This window comes from Elgaria multicarinata, chromosome 6 (assembly GCF_023053635.1).
Source record: "Elgaria multicarinata webbii isolate HBS135686 ecotype San Diego chromosome 6, rElgMul1.1.pri, whole genome shotgun sequence".
Classification (NCBI taxonomy): Eukaryota; Metazoa; Chordata; class Lepidosauria; order Squamata; family Anguidae; genus Elgaria; species Elgaria multicarinata.
In genome coordinates, this window is record NC_086176.1 from 66,404,015 (window position 1) to 66,430,284 (window position 26,270).

The 26,270-nt window shown below is 38.8% G+C and overlaps 1 protein-coding gene across 2 annotated transcripts in view; it reads left to right on the forward strand.

Annotated features, from left to right (window-relative positions):
• EPB41L4A (erythrocyte membrane protein band 4.1 like 4A) overlaps positions 1-26,270 on the forward strand; it is a 124,186-nt gene that overhangs the window by 40,876 nt on the left and 57,040 nt on the right. Inside the window, exons 2-6 of one of the 2 annotated variants that reach the window (XM_063129542.1) lie at positions 7,214-7,318; positions 12,335-12,386; positions 16,489-16,567; positions 19,305-19,402; positions 20,430-20,550. In XM_063129542.1, coding sequence (XP_062985612.1) covers positions 7,214-7,318; positions 12,335-12,386; positions 16,489-16,567; positions 19,305-19,402; positions 20,430-20,550 — 455 coding nt within the window. Of the gene's footprint in view, positions 1-7,213; positions 7,319-12,334; positions 12,387-16,488; positions 16,568-19,304; positions 19,416-20,429; positions 20,551-26,270 lie in introns of those variants that run through there. The other variant, XM_063129543.1, reaches the window with a different exon arrangement.

The window sequence follows — 26,270 nt, forward strand, 5'->3', positions numbered from 1 at the left end:
TTACCCCACATTGAATGCAACTAGGTACCCTCTTGAAAGTAGGAACAGCCCTTCTAGCAAAATAAGATTTAACTCCAAATAAAAAACAGATTAGACATGAGAAATTTGACTTGAATATTCATACTTAGCATAGTAAGCAGATTCTTATCATGAATATATTTTAGGCCGAATACATACTTGCATTGTGACTTTCCTCATTAACATCTACACATATTAATGTTTGTTTGAACATGCATCCAGCTAATTAAGCCCTTAAGTTCTTTGTCTTGGTAAATATTTGCAATATTAGCCATTATTAAATTAAAGCTCTTTGCTTGAACATGTATTCTGCAAATTCTGGTCTAGCCTAGTTATCAGCCTCTCAGATCAGAGCTTCTTTTATATGCCAAAAGTTATAGTGCATTTAGTTCCATTATAGTAGGGCTCTGTGCATTCTGCAGATCTGTAACATTCAAGTCAGTTATTTCCTACACGGAGGCTCAAATCTGTTGTATTAAAATGCAAATATCTCAGAATGGCAACTCAACGCACAACGTCTGATATGGTCTGGATTGCCAAAAAAGGAGCTAGTTTGGACAAGATTATTGTGTTTTATTATTCAATAATCACTGTACGTGTCACTTTAAAGTATAACATAAACAAAAAAGAGACATCCCTGCCCTGAAGTGTTTTCAGCCTGAATGTTGACAGTGAGGGAGATGACAAAAAGAGAAGAAAGGGCATTGAGGAGGTGTAACAAGGAAGGAATGTGAGCAAAGGTTGTTAGTTATATATACACCAAAGCGTAATTTGCGTTGAGGGATGAGGACTAAGGAGTTAACCATAAGGTTTATGCCTTAAAGTTTAAGGAGCAAGCCACAAAAATTATCACCATTGATGCAACCCACCAGCACATACAGGTGCGTCCTGGCAACCACCAGGCGTACCTGCAAACTGAATATTGCAATTATTATGCAATTAGTTCTGCTGGTGCTTTGAAATAAATGGAACTGGGGAGGTACTGCTAGAAGTTGCATGAGTTGTGGGCCATATAGTATCTGGTTCCTGAGTATGTTGGGGCATTTATAGTGCTCAGGTGCCTGAGCTGGGGAGGGTTACATCAGCACAGCAGAGGGCTTTTGTAGATTCTGCTCAAATATTTCAATCAATGACTGACTTAGAAGATGAATAACTAAGGAAGTACAGTTAATGAAAATGATTGAGATTTTGTCATCCAGTCGGCTTTCCAGTCCCCCCCACCCCCACCGACAAAGCCTCTTTGTCTTTCAACACTGCTTGGCAGCCAGAAATTTGGCAGGTGCAGCTTTCCCTTCCAATGGATCTCCACGCCAGAAGAACTTGCAATTGTTGAATTTCTGGCTGCCGTGCATTTGTTAAAGATATTTACCCTCTGCTAGGAAACGAATTTGACACTTCTACAGTTCTAAAGTTTGTCATACTTGTGTTTTTAGTAGCATAAACATCTAATCTTGAATTGTCAAGCTAACATTAGGGTTGGGTGTTCTTTTTTTTTAAAAAAAATCTTGTTAAAAAAAGGTTTAAAGTGTGCTACCATGTTTTAATGATTCAATTTCATTTCTGTCAAAAGAAAAGTAGATCTTCTCTGAAGGTTCTAGCTGTCATTTTATGAAGCCGGTAGAAACCTGCCTTTCTGGTTTTATTGTGCTGTTGCTGATCTATAAAGCATGGCCTTATGACTCATTTTGAACAATTCTTTGTTCACTCTTGAAAGCGTTACTGATGGTATTTCAAATAAACTTGTTCCCTTTAAGAATGCAAGCCTCTAGCAAGTTTCATCTTAGTATGAAGCAGACTGTGTAACTTTAGAAATCTACTCAAGTCTAGATTGCTTGCTTGGTCCCTTTCCTCTCTCTGGCTCCCTCTGATGGAGTTTTGTACTCTATCTGTTAGACTGATTCCCCCCTCCTTCCCCCCCCCCCTTCTTTTTTGGTCACAGAAAGTAATTTTCCCAACAGATTATGAAATGATTCTTCTAGCTGGTAGTTTCACTTTACTAAACAATAGGTGTGCTTGGAGTTATGTATTATGCATGGTGAGGTGTACTGTAACTACCAGAGGTGCATCTCATTGGGTCATGTGTCCTGTTCATGGATTAATAATGCAAACCACAACAGTTTGTCACAAGGCAGAAAGTGCTACTGGATTGTTGTGCCTTGCTTATTTTTTTTATTTTGTTTTTAGGTAAGAACCTACTATGTTAAATACATGATTCTGTAGGCTGCTTGGCTAACTTCCATAAATAGCTTAAGGATACAAGACATGATATTGTGTCCGTATTGCATGAATTTAATTGCAAATGAAATGAGCATTACTGTGGATGTTTTAAATATATGCTGCTAGTGTAGCTCCTGTATGAAAAGCATCTACTTGCATCTTGTGTTTTTTCAATTGATGTAAACTGGCCAGGGAGCTTTGGCTATGGGGCAGTATAGAAATATATAAATAATCTAATGTAGTAAAGATACATTCCTATTCAGCAGGTTTGGCCAGGGCTACAGGAGTTTTGAAAGTATTTTCCTCATTAGTGTTAGTCAACGGAAAGCACCTACCTCCTAAGCGACAGTAAACTAAAACATTTCACCCACTATCACAGACTAAAATAAAGGTTAGCCATCTCTTTTTACTCTAATTTGTAGTTGTGCAGTTTTACAAGAAGCAAGAGGATGCTTTTCAGCCATTGTAAAGGAGGGCCATAATGGTGGAGTGGAACAATACATGCATTGCATGCAGTAGGTCCCAGGTTCAGTCCCTGGCATCTCCAGTTAAAAAGCATTGGGTATTAGATGATTGGAAAGACCTCTCTCTGCCTGAGTCCCTGGGGAGACACTGCCGGAGTGGACAGTACTAGGTTACATGAACAAATAGTGTGACCTGGTATAAGGAAGCTTCCTATATTAATCTCCAGTTTTAGGGCCAATCTGCAAATAATCTGCAAGTGCAGATCATTAACATTGTGCAGTATTGTGGGATCTTGCACTGTTATTCCCTGACCTCCCTTGGGACATATAACCTTGAGAACCCAGGGTCAAAATCATGATTTAAATTACTAGTGCAGAAGATTCTATTTAATTATAATTTCTTGTTAGGAGATGTAGGTTTCGTTAGAAGGTAGGTACTCACTAAGCAATTATTCTGAATTGTTTTCAGATTAATTTTCATCAAAAAGTAAGATAATTTGGTCATTTTAGTACTAAAGCAGAGTGAACTTGTGAAATAATTCAGGAGATGAACCAGCTCCAACTGTTCAATTAATCATGATATTTTTTTCATGATGTGCCAGAATCACTGCCACCAAACAGGATTTTAAATTGCACTAATACAATTGTTTATTCTGGTTAGTTTTCTTTTCAACAAACAAACAACATTAACACAAGATGAACATGGATTTTTGAATGGTTAACTATTTCAGTTTTTAAATAAATGTAAAGTTCTTTAAAAAAATGTAGGCAGTTTCAACCACAGCAGGTACAGAAACAAAGTATAACCAAATGTGGTCTCTTTTACGTCCTGCTGCTGTGGAGGATACATGCAGCAGAAGTTTCCTCATGAGTCATGACTTCAGGAAAATGTTCTGTTCAATTTTGGTTTCACTTTCTGTTCCCCTCCCCTGTCCCTTGCAATTATATTCAGACTCCTCCTTCCCATCTAGATCTATTCTATCTCCCTCAAATTCTCTATCCATTCACCTCTATCTTTGCACATAGAGAGAGGCAAGGACTTGAGAGACTGAGACATGTGCTTCTGTACACCACCTGCGATAGTGGAGTTGCCCAAAGTAAACCTTTTATGAGCGGGGAGGGGAGAGAGGGGGGCGGAAATGCAATGCAAATGGTGAAAGTTTTTTAAAACACATCCCTTACAATAAGAAAGTAGATCTCTAGGAGTTTGAACTTCAACTTCCAGTATTCTTGACCATTGGCCATACTGGCACAAGGTTCTAGGAAGTGAAGTCCAAAACATTTGGAGCTCTACCTTCTGTCCACCCTTGCTTTACAACAAGCTTCCCCAAACTGGTGCCCTCCAGACATTGGCTATGCTGGCTGGAATGGGAGTTATATTACAACACACCTGGAAGGCACCAGACTGAGGAAGGCTGCCTTATAAGTTTAGGCTGTAATTGTTGCACTGTTACAATTTACACATGTATAAACACTGGTAAGTTACTTGCACATATCTTACAGGATTGTAGCCTTTCAAAAAAATCGTATTTCCTTGACATTATGATTGCATCCAGGGCCAGTATCAAGGGTAGGCATGGTGGGACACCAGCTGAGGGCCCACATCACTGTAGGGCCCCACTGACAAGAACCCCCTGGATGTGCTTCTCCTTTTCACCCTTGAAACCTGCTTGTTCACCTGCCTCTCTAGTCCAGACAGTGGTGGTGGTGAGGAGGAGAGGTAGATACCACTGACGCCTTGCCCCCTGGCTCCCTGCCTGTCAAGTAAGCGAGTGGTAGCAATGATGAGAAGGAGGAGGAGGAGGAGGAGCAATAGCAGCTGCTGACAATGGCAGATGGTAGACTCACTGAAGAAGGGCCCCCATTGATGGTGTCTTGCCCAAGGTCCCAGAGCTGGCACTAATTGCATCCAGATGCAACTGTATTTCCACATAAAAAGTCCAATTAGTCAGCTTTCTGTGAAATATTTTCCTGTCCCAAAATGTTTTTGTATGTTTTAGCTTAGAGCTGAAAATGATTACATAAACATATTTTATTTATAAATTAGATTTGTTTTTAATGCCACCCTACTCATTACATATTTTAATTTGGCCCAGATAATTGTTGAATGTCATTAAAGACTAGTTATTGGGATTTATTGGATATTAGTTGTTGGCCTTGAAGTTTTCAGCAACAAAAAAAGTGCTATTAAGATGACTTGGTGGAAAATTCTTTGTGCCTTGAGATTACTTTTAAATGTAGTATCGCTTCTTCTACAGTCAGATCATACTACTTTACATGCATATTTATTCTAGACCTATTTCCTTTCCCTTCATCTTCTTGGCACACTGGACACAGTAGCTTCCCTTTCCTCATATTTGGGGCTGCTTTCGTGGTGCTGAGTTGCTGCTGCTTTGGGGAAAACCCCATGCTTTCGCTGCTGTGGAGAGGCCTTGGATAATCCCAACCGCAGGACGCAGCACAGGCTTTCCAGTGGCCATTTGGTTCGCTGGGCCTGTCCTGTACCTGGCTTCCAGTGACCAATAAGAGGTCGCCTTCCACCTGGGAATGCTCCCAGCTCAATGCTGGAGCGAGGTCAGATGACGGAAGAGCTGTAGTGACCTCGCTCCAGGGTAAAAAGTTGGGGTAAGTCCAGCTTTGCAGGAAAGCCCCACAGTGTCAGTGAATTGGCGGCTGCATCATATAACTGACGCACCACCACCACAGGGCTTTTAAAAAGTATAGACAATGGCTTTGTCTCTGCGCTCTGGATTTTAAAGACTTGTCCTTTGATATTGGGGTGGGGTAAAGGAGGAGGAATGTGCTACTGCATTGATATTTAAATTAGAGAACCAGGATTTATTTATTTATTTATTTATTTAAGGATTTTTATGCCGCCATTCAGCCAAAAAAGGCTCTCACGGCGGCTTACAAAAGTATTTCTTGACAAAAAAGCAGGATAAATATTCTGCTTTTTCATTTATGAGGGACATTAGCTAAGTTAAGTATTTAAATAACACACTACTATTGTCAGAGTAAAAGTAATTAAGGGTGCAGTCCTTCCTTGTTTAGATGGAAAGAAATCCTACAACTACCAGCATTCCCCAGCCAGCCATGCTAGCTGGGAAATGCTGGGAGGTGTGAACCTTTTTGCTGTCTAAACATGCATAGGATTGCACCTTAATAGAGATACTCTGTTTGATACAAGTATTTCCTCATTGAAATTGATGGCCTGGAGTTCCTGATCATATTACTCACCTCCCAGTCAACAGTTCATTTTTTAACCTTCTCTGCAGTGAATGAGAAAAGGAGGTGAACATATGGCATTATTAGCTGCCTGAACTAAGGGACTGAAAGTACTTGGTCCCTAGGGATGATGACCTTGACTAGAGAGAACAGTGGGTTGGCTGGAGAATGGCTGGGAGGACAATAATGGGGATTGTGCTGAGAGTCTGGGAGAAGTGACTCAGTGGTACTGGGAGACCATTGGAAAGAGGAAAGGGGACGTAATGATGATGATGATGATGATGATGATGATGATGATGATGATAAATTATTTGTTACCCGCCTCTCCCTCCGGATCGAGGCAGGGTACAACATAAATGCAAATGCCATAAAATACATATAATTAAAACATTTAAAACTAATACATTGTTAAAAGCAACACATAATATGGAGGTTGGGGAGAACATAAAGGAGGATTAACAATACTTGTGTTTGTGGGGGGAAATCTTTGGGAGGAATAAAGGGTAGCAGTGGGGACTGCAATTTTGATTTTATTTATTTATTTATTACATTTTTATACCTAATATACATTTTGATGCCTGATTCTTAGGTGTAGTATTGTTACTTGCTTCTGTGCTGTGGTTGTTGTCTATTATCCTGTATAACTTAAAAAGCAAAACCAAAGCAGCTTAACTGTACCCCAAGAATGGTAAAGGGAAATGTTCCAGTTGACCATTGATACGTTGGCACCTGCATAATGAACGTTAGCCCCAGCAATATCAGCCAGCAGCAAACGTGTAATATGCCAGCAGTTTGTTCGTAGCGTCATTGTGTGTGGCTTTGCACTGTCAAAATGGTTGATGTATGACCCTTTTGAAGCATTTCTTTTACACTCTACCAAAACTTGGCATTGGGCCACTGAGCATTTCTCTCCCCCAACTCCCTTCCTTTTTGGAACTGAAATGACAACGCTTTAAAGGGGTTCATGCAGATAGGGGGCACAATATCAGAGTGGACAGTGCAGAACCACTGCAGATCTCAGTAGGGTATTTTGATGCGCAAATATATAAATATCAATATTAGTAACACATAAGCAGATTTGCCCAACAATTTCTACACTGACCAAAGAGAGCCTGAGGGGTTCCTCCCCCACACTTGTCATTGAGATTTTAGTTAAAGACCAGTAAGTCTATTTCTAATAAAACAATCTCCTTGGGTAGACAAAGCTAGCTGAATGCATGAATGCCACTATGCAGCTGACAAAAGAACGAACACTTGTATGAATAGGCTCTGTACATTCTTTCCCACAGAAGTCAACGAAAGGGTCGGTTGTCCTAGGCTACGTATTCCGGCATTTAAACCTTGTGGAGATAGATTACTTTGGACTGCGTTACTGTGACAGAAGTCACCAGACGGTGAGTAAAAGCACGACAGATTAGATTTTTTCCAGTGGTAAATGTTACCCTGTTGGTGACCCTTTTTCCAGTCATATTTTAGATTGTCATATACTCTTGTCAGGAAGTCAATCAGTAAACCAGTCTAAATTGACTTGTCGTGCTTGTATGCAAATAAATATTTCTGTCAGGAATTCTTTTTTGTGGTTGTTGCCTGGTGATAACTTATGTTGAAATCGCAGGACCTTTTTGTGAATTGAAATGAGTCTCAAATCTACCTGCATGATTTTGATATAATGGAGAAATGTTTGAAATGAACAAGGCAGTGACTAGGCAAATGACTTTAAAAAGTAAGGTTACAGCTGCTAGGGCTTATTTATATGTATTTATGTATATGTTCTTAATAAATAAATAAATAAATAAATAAATAAATAAAATAAATGCATTTTTATTTTTGGCTGTTTAGTTGTATACTTGCCATTTCTGAATAACCCAGTCTCTAGGTGTATGACTCTAACTAGCCATCTCTCCCTACCATAATTCTGATGCTAAAGCTATAGGGTTGCTTTTTACTGTTATTTTTGTACTGTTGTTTTTATGTTTCTGATGTTTTTAAATTTTGTATACTTTTTAATGTTTACTGTTTTAACTTTAGTGAACCTCCCAGAGAGCTTCGGCTGTGGGGCGGTATATAAATGTAATAAATAAATATAGAGTTAAGTGTCTTATGGGAGGTCAGTGGGTGGGAAGTAAGTTCTGTTGAATGGATAGTTGTATTTCTGGACTGAACTCCAGATTGTTGCAGTCAAAGGTACCCATGCTGGACTGAGCTGAAGGTGAAATACTTGTGAATCTGGAAGTACAATTTTATATGTTGCAATTTATGCTGTGAATTCATGAGGCTTGATTCTCTGACTCAAGGTGAAGTGTTGTCAGCATATACTGCAGTAATGAAAACGAGTTATGGAGATTAAGCTGTGATTACAGACACTGCTGGTAACTACACTAGAAACTAAATACGGATTTTGCAAGTTCTAATTTCAAAATAACTTTAAATAATCAAGATGTAGCCAATAAGGAAGTACTCAGACAAGAGTATTCCCTTGTTAATGAAAACTTGATTATTGAAATAAAGTTATTTTGAAAATAGAGAGAGCCTCAACTGTTTCAACAGCATGGTGGATAGCAGACCCTACTACATCAAGAATATAAACCATAATTTAAGTAATCAAGCAGTGACTCATTAGTTTACATAATGATTTTAATGTAATTTCTCTCTATATATACACCTGCTATTTAAAAATGACTATATTTAAATAATAAATACATTTGATTTGTGTATATATAGCTTCATTTTGACTGTGCCCTTCCTGTAAAGCAGGCAGCAGTAAAGATTAGTGGGCCATCATAAAGCCAAAGGAGCTACAGAATCACATGTTAAGTTGCCTTCTCCAATTTGGTACCCTCCATATGTTTTGGACCATAAATCCCATCATCCCTGAACATTGGCCATGCTGACTGGGACTGATGGGTGTTATAGTCCAAAATATCTGGATGTCACTATGCAGGGGAAAGGTGCGTTAAGGAGTTAACTGGTGTATGGGTCCTGTTCATTTTGATAGGTCATCCACCGAAGGCCCTGGGCAAGCACTATTAAAATGTGTACGAATACTCAGCAGTGGTGGTGGCATTGGCAATATTAAGGTGACCATATTAAAAGGAGGACAGGGCTCCTGTATCTTTAACAGTTGTTTAGAAAAGGGAATTTCAGCAGGTGTCATTTGTATGCATGCAACACCTGGTGAAATTCTAGAGTGACCAGTTACAAAAGATGGCAGGGCTCCTGCAGCTGTAACTGTTGTGATGAAGAGGGAATTTCACCAGGTGCTGCATGCATACAAATGACACCTGCTGAAATTCATTTTTCTATATGTTAAAGATACAAGAGCCCTGTCCTCCTTTTCATAAGGTCACCCTAGTATATTATGCATGTACAAGCCTTGAGGTAAGTGGGGGAGGGAGAATTTGAATTAGTGGCTCGTTTAAAGCACACAGTTTTTGACCATGTTTTAAAAACTGGTCTGCTGTGATATTCTGCAGAAAATTAGATGTTAAGAGTCTCAGCACTGTCATCCAGGTACATGTTGTTCTCTTTAAATTGGACCCCTACTTTCTATGAGATTGGGGCAGCTTTTCGTTTAATAAAAAGATGGGTCTGCTGTCATTATATGTAATTTGGGCCTAAGTGACGTAGTGGTTGAACTGTCCAAAGGGGCAACTGCAGATGTGAGCTTTTAAACAGAATCTTAGGGATCTTGTGGAAAGGCAAGGGCACCATAGCAACGTGACCAGGAAAGACTATGTGGCCATATGGTAGCATGTTGTAAGACTGAGCTTTAGTCAAAGTTCAGGGCCTGTCTAGTTTGGGACTCCTTCCTGCTAGAAGGAGGTATCTGGCAAATTGTTCAGGCAGATGTGTACTGTCCATACTTTTTCCTCGTCTTTAAAAATATTTCTGCTGTATTCAATGAAAGTGACAGCCAGTATCAATGTAGAATATGCTCCTTCTCTTTCTTTCTGACTCCTGCTGAGGACAGAGGTCCACCTTAGGAATCTGAAAAATAAAAATCAATCTTACAGTCACACATAAATATTATACACCAACATGCCTTTTTGAAGCTGAAATGCTGACAAATATTATATTTTGGTGAACCTGGGTGTTGTATTTGTGAAACATGTTATTTCATGTTTCCTGTCGTGACTCATCTCTGTAATGGTTTGGCAACTAGATTATTAACGTTAAAATAGCCTGAAACAAAATGCATATCCACCTATGCTTAAGCAATATGCTTGCAGCTGGCATCTTGATGCTTATTGCTGTAAGGGGCTTGAACAGGTTGTTCAAAATCTGTTTTGAACAGCTCCCATGAAGATTGTATCTTTTCTGAATTCTATGTTGCTTAGTTTAAGCTAAAGGAGAACTTGTGATTTGGTTTTTCTTAATGCTCTGGTGATTTGTTAACAGTGTCATGTTAATTTAATGGAAGGTTTAAGATGATTTGCGACACCATTATTTAAAATATAAGCAATAACATTGCTTCTTTGTAATTATCATTGTGAAGATAATTGGAGGTGCCATTCAGAAGTGTACCATGAAGCTTTTGTCTTTCACACATTTACACACACTGCAAAAGATGTAGAAGGAAAATAAATGTATGATTGATTGATTGATTGATTGATTGATTGCATTTTTATACCACCCAATAGCCGAAGCTCCCTGGGCGGTTCACAAAACCGTAGAAGCAGATATAATGCTAGTTTAGATTGTTAACTTCCCCCTTCTGAAAGACTGCAGCTGCTGAGTACTTCTAGAGCAACATTCTCTTTATGTAATATCTAGGAGGCAGGATGAGAGTAGGCTATTGGCCCCTATTCATAAGAGCAACCCCTGGTTTTTGCTTATTGCTTCCCTTTAAAAACAAGACTAGGATATTGTACTTAAGTCAATTTTGAAGAATGGAAATTAATTTTGTAATCTTGACCTGAACATAGGGCATCTCTACATTAAGGGGAAATCGTGTTGCCTTACTGGAGCTTTGCTTCCTGCTTCTCTTGCACAATTGTCATGGGCTGCATTATATAGGTGGAGAAGGGGAACCACATGGTCTGTAATTGAAAACTTCTCCTCCTCTTGGTGCTCATATACTTGAATGTGACAGTGCCTTCTAATGGGTGCTTTGTAGTGCAACTTTGGTTGCACAAGTTAGGAAATCCTGTAATATTTCAGAAGAATCAGGATATCCAGGGTTTTTTTTAGAATGGGATAACTGGGGGAAGGAGCAGGTGACCCACAAACTTCTGTGAGTGGTCAGTCGCTAGCATGCCATATATTGCTGGTATAGAGACACTCATAGTCTTTTTAAAAACCTTTTGGATGTGTGAAAACTATTTGTAAACCTGTTACTGTGACTGTTAATATGCTAATTTTGCTTTAGAGGACAGAAATTCATTGATATTTGAGGCATTTTTAATCTTTATCAAGTACATGGAATGATTGTTCTGATGTTTTTCTTTTTGTTGGAAAGTCTTTAAGGTTGGAACTGGTTCCCATTCTTGGACTGTTTTGGAGAGGAATATCCATTAACAGATTTTACTTAATGTTGAGCGATGTAATTATTGATTCACAAATACAAATATTTCTTGAAGAAGAGGATGCTATAACACATGTTACCAAATTCATATATAGCAGTCTCTTCAAAGCCCAGATGAATTCCACTATAAAGATTTTATATGTAGGATCTTCAACACTGATTCAGCAATTCAGTTCACATGCACAAAACGCTTCCGTAGCTTCAGTTCAATATGCAAACAAAAGATCAATAAGTAGTGGATAATATTGGATATCATCCCGACAATGAAATCATCCTGATAACTTAACCAGAATTTGACCTACAAATTTTATTTAGACGAAGGCATGTATCCTTGATTCAGAGCCTTTTGTAAAATGTGATTTTCAGAAACTATTGAGCAGTAGGCTTGCTGGTGCTGTTATGACCAAGATAGCTAATATTAAACATATATTTACTGCTATCAGGGTACTGTTAACTTTTTTTTTTAAAAAAAAAATACATCCCACCTTTCATCCCTGAAGAATTCTCAGGACAACCAATGATTAAAACAGCCATCAGTATTAAAATATAAAATATAAAACAGCATGTATAGGTGATGCATAGAACATAAAAGAGACATCACTTCAAACTGGAAGAAATGCAGTCTATAAGAACTTCATCCAACATTGGGGCCTTCTAGTTATATTGGCTACAACTTCTCACCATCCCCAATTGGCCATGCTGGCTGGGAATGTTAGGAGTTTTAGTCCTAAAGTTGGTCTAAGATAAACAGAGCTGTATATTGGCTGCAATTTGTTTTATTCCTTCCAGCACAAAGCACTACCTTTGCTTTAAAAAAAACCCCTTAATATAGCAACATATATATTGAAATGTATTTTAATAGTGTTTTTTATGACTATTTTCACAGTACTGGCTGGATCCTGCAAAGACGCTTGCAGAACATAAGGAACTCATAAACAGTATGTATATAGTTTGTTTTTCATAAACCTTGGTAGTATGGAGGGACATAGAAAATAATACATCTGTGGAGCCAACAACCTTGAGTGTATGGAGTCATTTAAACTATCAGACCTCCAAGTTATAAACCTTGGTAGTATGGAGGGACATAGAAAATAATACATATGTGGAGCCAACAACCTTGAGTGTATGGAGGTCATTTAAACTATCAGACCACCAAGTTCCTTGAGATCAATCTTACTATATATAACAATTTCACACACTGATTTGAGTGCTAAAACTTCTGTTTCTTCTCTTTCCAGCACCACATATATTTCTTTGTTCAAACTGTTCTTCACAGTGCTAGAACTTTTAAAATCTCTAAAATGACACTACTACTATATAAACCAGGATTATGTTTGCTTTTAGTTTTTAAACTTGGTTTTTCAAAAGTATCTAGAATTCTGGCAAGTAACTTTGGAATTGTGGCAAGAAAATTTTGCAGGGCAGTCTGCCAAACAGAAGATCACAATATGACTTGGGAGAGCACAGCCCTTCAGTTATTCTGGACTACAGTGCTCATAATCCTTGCCGATTGGCCAAGTGGCTGGGGTTGATGGGACTTATAGTCCAAAACATATGAAAGGCACCATTTTGGGTACCACCGACATGCAACCTCTTCAGGATAAAGGTGGGGGAACTTGAGAGGTGTGGCAGCATTTTCCTGAGGACGTGGGCCAAACTAAGAGGGACGCTGCAGCAAGCAGAATAAATACTTTGGTCTGATTGGAAACAGAGGGAATGAAAAGGACACTAACCAAACCTCAGTGGTAGCTCTCTTGAGAATTCAGTATGGTAGTATAGCTAGGAATGTCTGTCCTAGGGAAATCTGACCCTTTTGGGGTCCAATGGATTCCCACAGCATCCCTGACTCACCTTGCATTTGCGAGCTGAACCGGATGTTTGTCTCTGAATTCCAGGAACATTTCTGGTGTTGGTTGGGGAGGGTTAGCATAAAAAGCAATCTGCATCAAGTTGGGCCACCTTGTGGACTTCGGGTTTTTTGTTTTAGCAAATTAAGCAAGTTCCAGCATAATTTTGCACAAATTATGGCCGTGATTTGCATAAATTTTAGGTACAATTCATGCAAATTATGCAAGTTACAGCCATAATTTGTGCAAATTGCTGGAGCAATTTTTGCAAGTTTCTTTTTACACTAAAAAAGTAAAGAAAAAACAGGGGGGCAGGGAATCCACCAGCTGGCCCTACTTGATACAGATCAAGCCAGGCTTGCTCATGAAAAAGTGAGCTGAACTTCACTTCCCTGGACGGATTCCAACAACATCCCTAAATGCAGCCAGTGATGGAACCAGCCTGCTAACGTGCTTTTCTGCCTTGCACTGTTGCAATAGTCATACTAGTTAGAAGCCATACCTTTATTTTTATTTTTATTTGTGCTTACACCTCAATCCTGAAACAAAGTATTAGAGTCAAGCCCCTGTTTATTTGTTATTTGTTTGAGACTGTTCCCAGCTACATTTATTTACATCTGTAACGTCAGGGGCTATTCACATAACCTTTGAGTGCATGATAGCTGCTGGAAAAATACCAGCTTGTGGCCAGCCAGTAGTGTTCAGATCAGCTGCTGCCATATGGATGAGGAAGCTCTTTGCAAAACACAGCAAATGCCATTTTAAAGCTCTTGAAGTGGTGTGCAAAAGCTTTAATCCTGTGTACGATTACTATATTAGACTGTCTAGGCTTGAAGAATTTTACATATGGTGTGAATGAGCTTTTCAGTTTCTTGTGTGAGTCCATAATGAGAGTATGGATATACCTCATATTCAAAAATAAACAAGCAAACACAAAGCAGCCTCCACAAAACTTCAAAGCGAAATACTTCCTTTCTGAAATCATTCTGTGACAAAAAAAACACTGCATTCCAAATTGTTTTATTTTTATTGTATTAAAATATTGTATTAAAATATTTCTCTTCCATGCCCTCTATCCCAACAAGGGGACCTCTCAGTCCAAAATTATGCCCTCCAAATGTTTTGGAGTACAACTCTCAGGATTCCTGACCATTGGCTATGCTGGCTGGGGCTGATGGGAGTTGAAGTTCACAATATCTGGAAGGCACCAGTTTAGGGCAGGCTGTAGTAAAGGAATACTCAATAAAATTTACTTTAAATCAGTATGACAAATAATAAATGGATTTTTAGGTTTTTATTTTTCTACATTTATGTAGAAAACATTTGAGGCAGTGTGCATGGTTCCTTGCCCTCCATTTAGTCCTCATAACATCCCTTGTGAGGTAGAAGAGGCTTATATGATGCAGATTTCCAGATAGGCTCAAAATTAAATTATCTTACTTGATGCTGTGTATGTGTAGACTTGAGATTCACAAATAGCTGTATTGCCTTAAAATTTCATCAAGTGAACAGAGGCAAGCTCATAAGGGAGGATATGGTCCTTCCAATGACCTGGGTATAAGCCATATAGGGATTTAAAGTTAATAAATAACCAGTCCTTTGAATTGAGCCCAGAAATGAACTGGAAAGCAGACATGTGATATGAAAGCAGAGTTGCATATTTACCAAAAATGTCTACAGTCAAAGTTTTAGCCACTGCATGTTGTACTGCCTAAAGTTCCCAAATTCTTTTCAAAGTCAACCTTGTATAGACTGTGTTGCAGTAATCCAACCACCAGTGGAAGCTGGGTAAAAGCCGTCTCATTCACCAACTGGCAATCCAGGAATAAATCCAGGTCCAGGAGCACTTCCAAACTGCTCACCTGATTTTTCAAGGGAAGTGCAATCCTTTTCCAAAACAGGTTGGACCACTTCTGTCTGGTCTGGGTTAAGTTCCAGTTCATTAGCCTATGAGGCTGCTCACACGTAATGACAACAAATTGCCACGGAACATGGCTGGCATGCACTGTAGCAAACCATGGGTTAATTAACCCACTATTTACCACTGTTACCTATCAACTGGATCTATGTGTGTTTGGGCTGAGGAAGGTGGGGAGAACATGACTCCATTGAACACTGTGGCAATCCCTCTGTTTTGGTGCTGCAGTCACAGTGGATTTGACTATCTTTAGAATATTTGACTATATAAACTAGATATGCAGCACAATTCCATGCATGTTTATTCAGAAATAATATTTTTATTCATTGGGACTTATTTCCAAGTCAGTATGTATCCGATTTCAGCTCCTAATTGCCCTGATGAACTTGTGTAGTTGACACAAGACTGTCTTCCAAGTGGCATGTACAATTATTTATGGGTCTGTAAACTAAATGTACAGATTCTAATACAACAGTACCTTTATTCAGAAACATAAAACACCCACCTTGCAACTGATAACATAGTCACACCCAGATAGCATTGTCCAGTACAGATGTTGGACACAACTGCTGCTCCTGTGCAGTTCCAATACATTTCAGTTGGGTTTGTGTATGAGCAATTGCTGGTGGCTAGTGCCCCCTGCCTAAGCCAAACTGCTCCAATCTTTGCCATCTTATCAGTTCTACATGGAAGATGTTTGGATATATATATAGGTGGTGGTTGATACTTTGAAATCCTAAGATTAGTTGGAAGACTTCGGTACAAGACTTTTTGAATTGCGTCCTAGGAAAAATGGGAAGGAAGGCAGATTCATAGCTGTTAGATAACCAAGGAAGAAAGGAAAGGAACCTCTCGTGCAAAGCACTTGAGTCATTGCTAACTCCTTGAGGGATGCCTGCTTTCGCTGACTTTTTCTTGGCAGACTTTGTAGCGGGGTGGTTTGCCATTGCCTTCCCCAGTGATAGTTACCTTTCCCCCAGCTAGCTGGGTACTCATTTTACTGACCTCGGAAGGATGGAAGGCTGAGTCGACCTGAGCCAGCTACCTGAGAACCAGCTTCCACTGGGATCGAACTCAGGCCGTGGGAGAGTTTCTGCTGCAGTAACTGCCGCTTACCACTCTGCGCCACATGAGACCAAGGATGCAGTCAAATGTACACTTTATTCAAGAATGTCTTCTCAAAGTAATGGAATTGACTTCCAAGGAAATGTGTTTAGGATTGCAATGATTTGAATGTGAGTTTCATAAATTAATTATCTTTCTTATTTCTAATAGCTGGTCCACCTTATACACTTTACTTTGGTGTTAAATTCTATGCAGAAGATCCATGCAGATTAAAAGAAGAAATCACCAGGTATAGTATTAATAAGACATAACCATTTGCAATAAGACTGAGCAGGCACTTTTAAAACAGCTAATAACTTCATGGGGGATTTGTTCATTTTTAAAAGAGAGGGAGGAGGAAAAGGGAGAACACCTTGAGACTCTAGTTTTCTTGTTACAAAACTCCCCCCCCCCCGCCAGAAAATCCCAATTAAGCCCCTCTGGTGTTAATGGAATGCAGTTAAATTCAACTTAATGGCTCAGTTCAAACAACGCGTTTCTCTGTGCAGTGGGAAAACTCCACTCAATGGTTGAGTTTTTAGGGGTTACTCACCATACAACATGTTCTAACTCCACCGTTGTGTGACTGTAGGTTACAGTGAGTAACAGGCAATGCAATGTTTGATTGACAGTTCCTCTGCCCTCTCTCCTCCCCAGTCCTGCCATCAGCTATTGCTGCAACAACAACAAAAATCCCAGTAGCTCTCCTAGAGCAGCACTCCCTCCTTTCGCCGCTCTTGCCAGAGATCTCTGTAGCCAGTGGGAAAACGCAATGGGAAGTTCCAAGGAGCCCTCCACACAACACACAACACAACGGTTGTGCAGGAACTCTCCTCTGCACAGCGTGGATATTCATCGTGGAGTATTTTCTAAAAAAAACCCTCCACCCTGGGGGTGTAACTTTCTCACCAGACATTGTCTGAACTGAGCCAATGTGTTTAACTTTGGTTGGATTGTGTCCAAAGTTTTGCGCTGAGTGTATTACAGTTGTGTTTATTCTTGTTTGAGGGTGTTTCCAGGCTCGGTTTTTATCATTAAGCTGTTCTGGCTCATTTGCAGGGGGTCCAGACATCAGGATCTTCCTCTTGTAACCCTCCTGTGTTTTTCCCACTGCTTCTTTCATCTTTTTTCTACCAAAAAAATATTCTGTTCAGCAGGAAAAGATAGAATACTTACACAATGACCTGGTTCAGACAATACGACAGCCCACCATGGGTTAATTAACCCACAGGATGCTATAGTACGTGCTGTCCGCCATAATAAATGTCTCTTTTAGGGTTATGAGAGAGTTCTTTAACCCTCAAATAATCCCCACTGCCTGGGTTCAGACGTGACAAGCAACGGCAAAACACATGGCCAGGGTGTGCATATTCATAATGGCACTGCAGCTCCTCACAGGTAAATTAACCCATGTGCTGTTGTATCATTCGAACTGCCCAATGTCTTTTGAATGGTAACACTAGAAACCCTCTGGAATCACCCTGTATCATTCTCAGATTTGTATTTTACTATGGTGCATCTGGTTCTGTATAGAGTGTTGCTCGTTTTTGGTTTTATTCTAACATAGCTATAAGGGATAGGTTTTTTTTAATGCTCATTCATTTTCAAAAGCAATCAACCTATACACAATATAACAGAGCTCTATAATGAAATATTCATACCCCGTGATGTATTAGATAATGATTTTAACTCATTACTTCAGATTCATAAAGACGATACAATGATCAGATGCTGATTGCACTGCATTTTAAGTGGGCCTGTCCAATTTTCAACCTTCATCCTGATCCAGCAAACACAGTCTGCATGGGAGACAGCAGATCATATATAATAATGCAAAATGTTGTGTAACATCATGTGCTAGTACGGCTGCTTCTGCACTAGGTACTGATGTTTTATCTGAAGGCTTATGGCAGATAAACAACAGTGCCTAGTGCACAATCCAAAGAATAGTGGAAGCAGAAGGAAGCTATGTACACACTGCTGAGCCTGCAGAAAACTGTATATAGGTGATCATTTGTGTAGTGTACTGTGTGAACTTTTCTCCTCTTACCATTATTATAGTATTAGCTCTGTTCTAGCAACAGCAGCTTGATAATTGCATGGATCTAGCAGAGGAGGGGAGAAACTCAATATATGGGGGGAAAGCCCTCTTATATATAATATCTTTTAGTCCCATAGAAGAATAAAATTAAGTGGATTGGACAGACAGCAGCTCTGGCTTCGTTGACATTTCTATTTTTTTTAAAAAAAATGTTCTTGAATGTACTGGAGTGGGGGAGCACACACACACTCTTCAAAGAAAAGTGGATTTTCAGAAAAGAAATAAAATATTCTTGAAATGGTGAGACATACAGATTCCCAGCATCCTCATAAACTACAGTTCCCAAGTTTTCTTCAAGGAAGCTATGACAGTTAATTTGGTATCACATTAATCTAGATCACTAGATGTATGCTAAGGCTACTGGTTGCAGTGCCAACCTCCATCTTTTGATTTTGTCATAAATCACAGCAGTGGTTGGCCCAAGATTATTTTTCTGCCAGTGTAACTGATGCCACTGGCGGAATTGGACTTCTCCATCTACCCTGAAGCCCCCTGCACACCTCCAGATATGCATCAGTGGGTTGGGGATGGAGAAGACAGGGAAGTCCATTGCACCAGTGGTATCCCTTCCACAGGTGGAATGACAATCTTACGTCCAACCCAGCGAATGCTCAGCATATTATATGTATATTGCCACAACTTATGTTCTGGACAAATATATGGTGTGTTTTCCTTTTACATTTTATTTGAGCAGGGAAAACCTCCACACCTGCAGTTAAGATTCAAATGAAACAAAATGTGATTATCAATTTGCGATGTGTGCGGTCTGCTACCTCCCAAGCTAATCTAATAATGCTTCTTTGAAATAAAACTCTGATAGTGAGCTATTAGCTTGTTATGATACTTACATTTGTATAGTTGATTTTATTTTTTGTCTTTGTTTTAGGTATCAATTTTTCTTGCAGGTGAAGCAGGATGTCTTGCAAGGGCGCTTGCCTTGTCCTATCAACATTGCTGCTCAGCTGGGAGCTTATGCAGTACAGTGTATGTGCTTCAGGTCAACTGATATTGTATTTTCCTTCTTAATAACTATGTCTTTTATTTGTAGGAAAGATTTGATTGCATTTAAAAAACTGAATTGTATTGAATTGAACGCTGTAGATTATAAATTGATTCTACTTCATGATAAATTCTAAAGAAATAATGTTAGTCTACTGTAGAAAACACACACACACAGAGAAAGAGTTTTTGTAGCACCTTTAAAGATTAACAGATTTGTTGTGGTGTATGCTTTAGTGGACTAGAATCAACTTTGTCACATTCCCATCACATCTTATTTTTCTTATTGGGAACTCCACAGAAGCTCTCCTTACAACTCATCTCTGAGTTTTTAAAGGTGCCACAAGACAGGCCCAATTCAGATGTAACAATAAACCACAGTTCCAGGAACCCTGGCTTATTGTGCTGCCTGATTGTTCCACTTAGCATCTCCTGCAAGCGGGAACAGTTAATCAAATCACAGGCATCCATTTGTGGTTTGTTTATCATTAGGTTTATTGTGACAGTTTGTGAGAGGAGCGCCTTCTACTTTTTAATGGATACTTTCAACATTTAGCTTTCAACATCAGCATACAAAATGGGACCCACTCTTAATTTCCTTCCAGTTATGCTTGCCTTTCTCCTTTTCTCTTCCTCTCCCCTCTTTTCTCACTTGTTCTTTCTCTTTATTTATTATTTTTTCTCTCGACCCCTGACATCTTTCTCCTTCGCAAAAAATCCGTAAAATAAAATAAAAATAAAATTATGGTTCCTCTGTTGCGACCCACTTTAGATCAACGAGTGACCCATTTGTGGGTCCTCCTGACACTCCCAGTTGAATAGTAATGATCTCTACTACCTCAGGTTGTTCTCAGCTGGATAATTCGTCCCCTTTCTTCACCTCCCAGCCTTTCCAAATTGACATACAGTTTTCTAATATTTGGGCTGAGAAATAAAATATTTTGTGTAAACTGCACACCAAAAAGTGTGTAATTTAACAAAAAATGTTTTTATTTTGGTGTGTACTGTGTAGCTGAACTTGGAGACTATGACCCATATAAGCACATGGCAGGTTACGTTTCAGAATACCGCTTTGTTCCAGATCAGAAGGAAGAACTAGAAGAAGCCATAGAACGGATACACAAAACTTTGATGTAAGAATGTTTTATTAATTAATGATACCTGGGGAATTGTGCAGAGGAAAGGGCATTAAAGAAGCAGCTGTTGTATGAATAGCGAAAATTGATTTCTATTTTAAATCTGCTATTTTTCCACTAGAAGCAGACATCAGTATAAGCTATGTCTTTAAGCTTAGCACTTCATATCCCCTATGTGCATTACAATATAAAAGTATACTTTTTGTGTCTCCAGCTGCCATCCAGGGGCACCATTAAGTGGTATGTATAAATATAGAAAGATATGAGGAAATTATACAACTCTATAGAGACATAAGCATCACATCCACCATCAGTAAGATAGGATGAAAGAAGAAGTTATAGCAATAAGAGCACACGTTTTAAAAAATCTGGCAGTGCTCATAATTTATAAGATTAATCACCTCATCAGTCAGCATAGTTGTTTGGCAGACTCTTGCATGTCTTAATCAAAAAGGTGAGAGAGAAGAAAAAACATATTTGAGAAATGAGTCGTGATGAAGTTATGGATTGTGGAGCCAAATGTGTGGGAGATAAGGTTTCTTGATAAGATGATTTCAGGACTGAAAGCCAATATGTGTAGAAGTTGTAAAAGACTGGGAAGTTTACTCTTGAACAGGAGATATAGCTGATGGATGGAATTTCATAGTTGGCAAGGCAAACTTAACGACTTTGTTCATATTTTAGAATTGAACGACAAGGGTAAGTATGTTGTGAGAAAAAGTGTGAAAGTAGGCAAAAGCTTGTGATGGACTGCGGTAAAACATCACGTTTGTAAAATGTTAATTACATTGTATAAAAATGTCCTCTCCTTTGATTATGGATGCCGTTATTTCATAGGATAACAAGTAGCTTTACTCTGACAGATTATTTTGTAATCTTCTCTCTTTTCCCAACAAGTGGGGGATTAAATTGATTCGAGATTTTTAAAGCCAGGGGCTTCCTGGGGCTATTATCTCCTGGAATTGGAAGGGTGTTAAATGCAGCTGGAACCCTATGAATGGTGTGAGAACACCTGGTGCTACAGAGTGCTTGGAACTCTTGAAATCAGGTGTAACCCTGATCAAGTAAGAATCACTGGGAGTCCTGTGTAAGAATGGGATAGAAGTAGAATATTTATAACACACGTTCCAGATTAATGCAAAATTATGCTATTTGGAGTAGCCTAATTGTGTTCATAAATCACTGTGCATGATGGTACTGTGGAATATAGCAAACTGGAATGGCCATTTTTAGTGGCCTACTTAATTTGGAAAGCTAATTCAGCTAACTGATTTGAAAGCAAGGCTGAAAATACCTAACAGTTTTGCACAATCAAAAGGCCAGAAAGCAGGAGAAAGAAAACTTTGAGGGCCAAGCTACATGTTACATTAAATACCTGAGGTTGGATCATGGCTAACTTACATCCCATTGATTTCAGTGGGTCTGTTCTAAGCATGACTAAATTTGGATCCGTCTCGTAGTGTGCAGATGAGCCTCACTTTTTTTTTTTTACTTCCAAATAAGCGTGCAGGGCCTGATCCAGATTGAGACCACCACACACAAATTGGGAAGGTTTAAACCTTACTATCTTGTTGCTTCCCCCATCCTAAATTTCTCACACACCCCTCCAAGCATGGGAGCTAAAAAAAAAGAAGACGTCCATTGGTGCCAATGGAGATCCCGCCCCCTGTTTTTAGCCCCTGCATGAATTGGAGCGGGGGGGGGGGATTGGGAGAAGAGAATTGGAGGTAATAGCAGCTGAGTAGAAAGTGTTAAATTTCCCTTATTTAGGGGGCGGAGCTGGCCGCCTGAGCAATGGCGGGTTTCTTCTGAGGCTCTAAGCGGCGTTTGCCGGAAAAAGCAATTATCTCTCTTCTAATGGGCATAAATCTTTGAGCAAACGACAGAAAATGATTATAAAAGTCACAGGAGCTGGAAAAGCTGAGAGATTTGAAGAAGGGAGGTGAGATGATTGATATTTAATACAATGTCTGTATAAACGGCAACACGATCGAAACCGAAAGTAACACTGACGCAGTTTAAAAAGAAGGAATTTATGCTTGCTGGACATTGATTTGTGTTATAACCTTTCATTCTTATCTCACATGGGAAAGATTGAAATGCTGGCTTTGTAAGGTGGAAGTTGTTGATTGGATTTATTGGCGTGGTGAGAAGGGGGGGAGAGAAGGTGGAAGAAGCTGCATTCGGCATTCGGTGAGGGAGATGTGGGAAGCTGAGAGGCTGCGAATGATTAAACTGATCCCCTCTAGTGAATGCTGTTGTGAACTGGATATTCCCCCCCCTCATGAAGAAAGAAAAAGTGTTTGATATATAACAGAGAAGCCAGCATAAGTTGCTAAGGAAGCGAGTTACACTCTAAGATTTATGCCCTACCCAGAAGAGTCCCATGCCTAACATTAAAAGAAAGATCAAAAGTTGGGCAAAGCTTAATATACAAAAAAAGAAAAAGAAAAAAAAAAAGAAAAAAGAAAAAAAGAAGAAGAAAAAAAAAAATAAGAAACCTTCAAATTATAAAAAAAAAAGGAACTTTCAAATCATAATTCGGCATGCCTCTCCCTCCTGGAAAGGACAGCCCCTGGAGTTGAGCAAGAGGAGGAAGATAAAGACCCAGTCCCTTTGGATACAATACCAAATAAAGAAAAAATATGACTGAAGGAGGAGAAAGTGGTAGTAACCCTCCCTCGTTGATGGAGATCAGGCCCATTATAGCTGAAAATAACATTGTTATATTTTAAAAAAAATGGATCAGCATATGAGTGAATTTAGACATTAATTGTGTATTTAGCGGATAAAAAAGGTGGAAAATTCGGATAAGATCAAAAAGATAGAGGCTAAAGCGGACTTGGACCAGAAGGAATAAGAGGCTTTTGAGAAATCAACTAATATACAATTTAAAGAATGGGTACTGTGATCGATTGCCTCGGAAGATTAATCTAGTAGATCTACTTTTTGAATAAAGCAGCTAAAGGAGTCGCAGGGAGAAGATCTTAGAGAAATCATCGTGAACTGGTTCAAGGAGCTGATGCCGATATATCAATAGACGGATTGGATCCGGATCGAGTCCATCGTGTGGGGGGGCAAAACCACAAAGGGGCAAGAGACATTTTGGTGAAATTTGGTAATTATTATAAAAAAGAGCAAATTATGAAAGAATTGAGATTTAAGAATCAGATATAATATAAAGGCAAACCAGTGTAAATTTACAATGATCTTTCTCAACGTACATTAAATTGGAGAAGTAGTCTTAAACTAATAATGGAAACATTAATGAAGAATGAAATTCCTTATGCATGGGGTTACCCGGTTTTTTTTAAGATTTACATATGGGAGGAGGGAACACAGAGTAACCTCATTGGATCAAGGTAAAGATTTGCTGAAGAGGCTGGGTCTGGATGGGGAAGCAGATGGGGCTGGAGTGGGTGGGGGAGGGAATGAGGCTGGGACATCTGGAGAGTAAGAGAATTGTTAATTATGTTTGGAGATAATTGCAAATAAAAATGCTAATATAGAAATCTGCCGGCCAGGCACAGCACTGCCTCCCCCCTCCCCCTTTAAAGTAGATGGCTGGAGTACTAGACTCACGGGGATATGGGGGGGGGATTAGAGTGGGGGGGTGGGGAGGGGGGGAAGGTAGGGGAGGAGGGATTGGGGTAGGAGGGTGGGGGTTTTATGTATGGAGTTTGTGTTTTTATGTAAGCAAGTTTGAACTGCTGAGCACAAGGGATCGGAAGAGATTTCAAAAGGGTGATTATGGATAAAAAGATAAAGGTATCAACACTCAATGTTAAAGGTTTAGGGGCAGTCGTGAAAAGGAAGAGAATAGAACAAATGCTTAATAAAGAGGGATCAGATATTATAATGATCCAAGAGACACACCAAGGCTCCGAGAATTCGAATATGATAAAATTAAAGTGGCTAGCCTATTATGAAAAGTCATTAGGGACATCAAAAAAAAATGGAGTGGCCACTTTGATTTCAAAAAAAAGTGGGTTTACATTAGAAGAGGTAAAAAAGGATGATAAGGGTAGATATCTTATGTTAAAAGGTAAAATTGAGGGAAAGGTCTATACTTTGATTAATGTTTATGCCCCAAATGAGAGGCATAGAGAGTTTTTTATAAAGTTGTTTAAAGAAATAGAAGAATTTAAGGAGGGGTATGTTATATTAGCGGGGGATTTTAATATGGTTATGGATAATAAAAGAGACAGGTCAAATCCCACTAATGTTGAAAAGAGAAACAATATGACTATATTGAATAAATTAATAAAAGAAAATGATTATTTAGATTCGTGGCGCTTACTTAACGGGAATAGGCCTGGATTCTCATATTTTTCCCCAGTTCATCATACATACTCCAGGATAGATCATATATTTGTTTCAAAAGACTTTGCAACGAGGATTTGTAAAATGGAAATGGGGGTAATAAAAGTAACTGATCATGCCTTGTTAAGTTTAGAATTTACAGTTAAGAAAGATTATAAAGAGGCATATAGATGGAAGTTGAACACAAAGATATTGAAATACAATAAAATAGTAGATAAAATTCGGAAGGAACTGTCGGAGTCATGGGAAATTAATGAAAAAGGAGGAACAGCTGGGTCAGTCATTTGGGACACCATGAAGGCTGTAGCAAGAGGAATCTGTATTAGAGAAACATGTAGTTTAAAAAGACAACAACGTGCAGAACAGGAAAAGTTAGAGATAGAAATTAAAAACTTGGAGGAAAGATATTGGCGAAGTAAAGATAAATATAAATTAGTGGAAATACAAGCTAAGAAGAAACAATTAGAAAATTTAAATATAGAAGAGATTCAAAAGAATTTAATGTATATGAAAAGGGAATATTTTGAAAATAGTGATAAGAACTCGAGGTTGCTTGCCAAGCTCACACAAAAAGAAAAAGGGAGGAATGGGATAGAAACGTTGAAAGATAGCCGAGGGAATTATTGTCATGCAATGAAAGCTAAAATAAAAATTTTTCAGGAATTTTATCAGGAATTGTACAAGGGTAAAGAAATTCAACAAGAAAAGGTGGAGGAGTATATTGGAAGGTTTATAAAGAAGGAAATAAAATCAGAATATAAGGAGTTAATGGAGTCAGTAATAACTCAAAGAGAAGTTGAAGAGGTTATTGATAAGTTAAAAGTGGGTAAATCACCAGGAGCAGATGGTTTGGGTCCAGAATATTATAAGGTCTTCAAAGATTGTCTAGTTCCAAAATTAATGGAACTTTATAATAGGATATTATCAGGAGAGAAGATACCTGAATCATGGGAACATTCAGTGATAATTCTGATCCCAAAACCAGATAAAGATTTGACTAATCCCGATTCTTATAGACCTATTTCTTTAATAAATCAGGATGCAAAAATTTTTACATCTATTATGGCCAAACGATTAAATAAATTCTTGGCAGAATATATAGGAGCAGATCAATGTGGGTTTGTGGTAGGAAGACATATGCATAATTTAGTGGGTAGAGTTTTAAATATAATAAATGTAATAAAAAAAGCAAATATTAAGGCAGGTATTATGGCATTAGATATTTTTAAAGCTTTTGATTGTGTGAGCTGGCAGGCACTAAAGAGTATTATAGATAAATTGGGATTTGGAAATAAATTTAAAAATGTAATAGAACAGCTATATTCCCAAAATACGGCGGTAGTGGTGGTAAATGACGGACTTACTGAAAAGATACGACTAGCCAGAGGAACAAG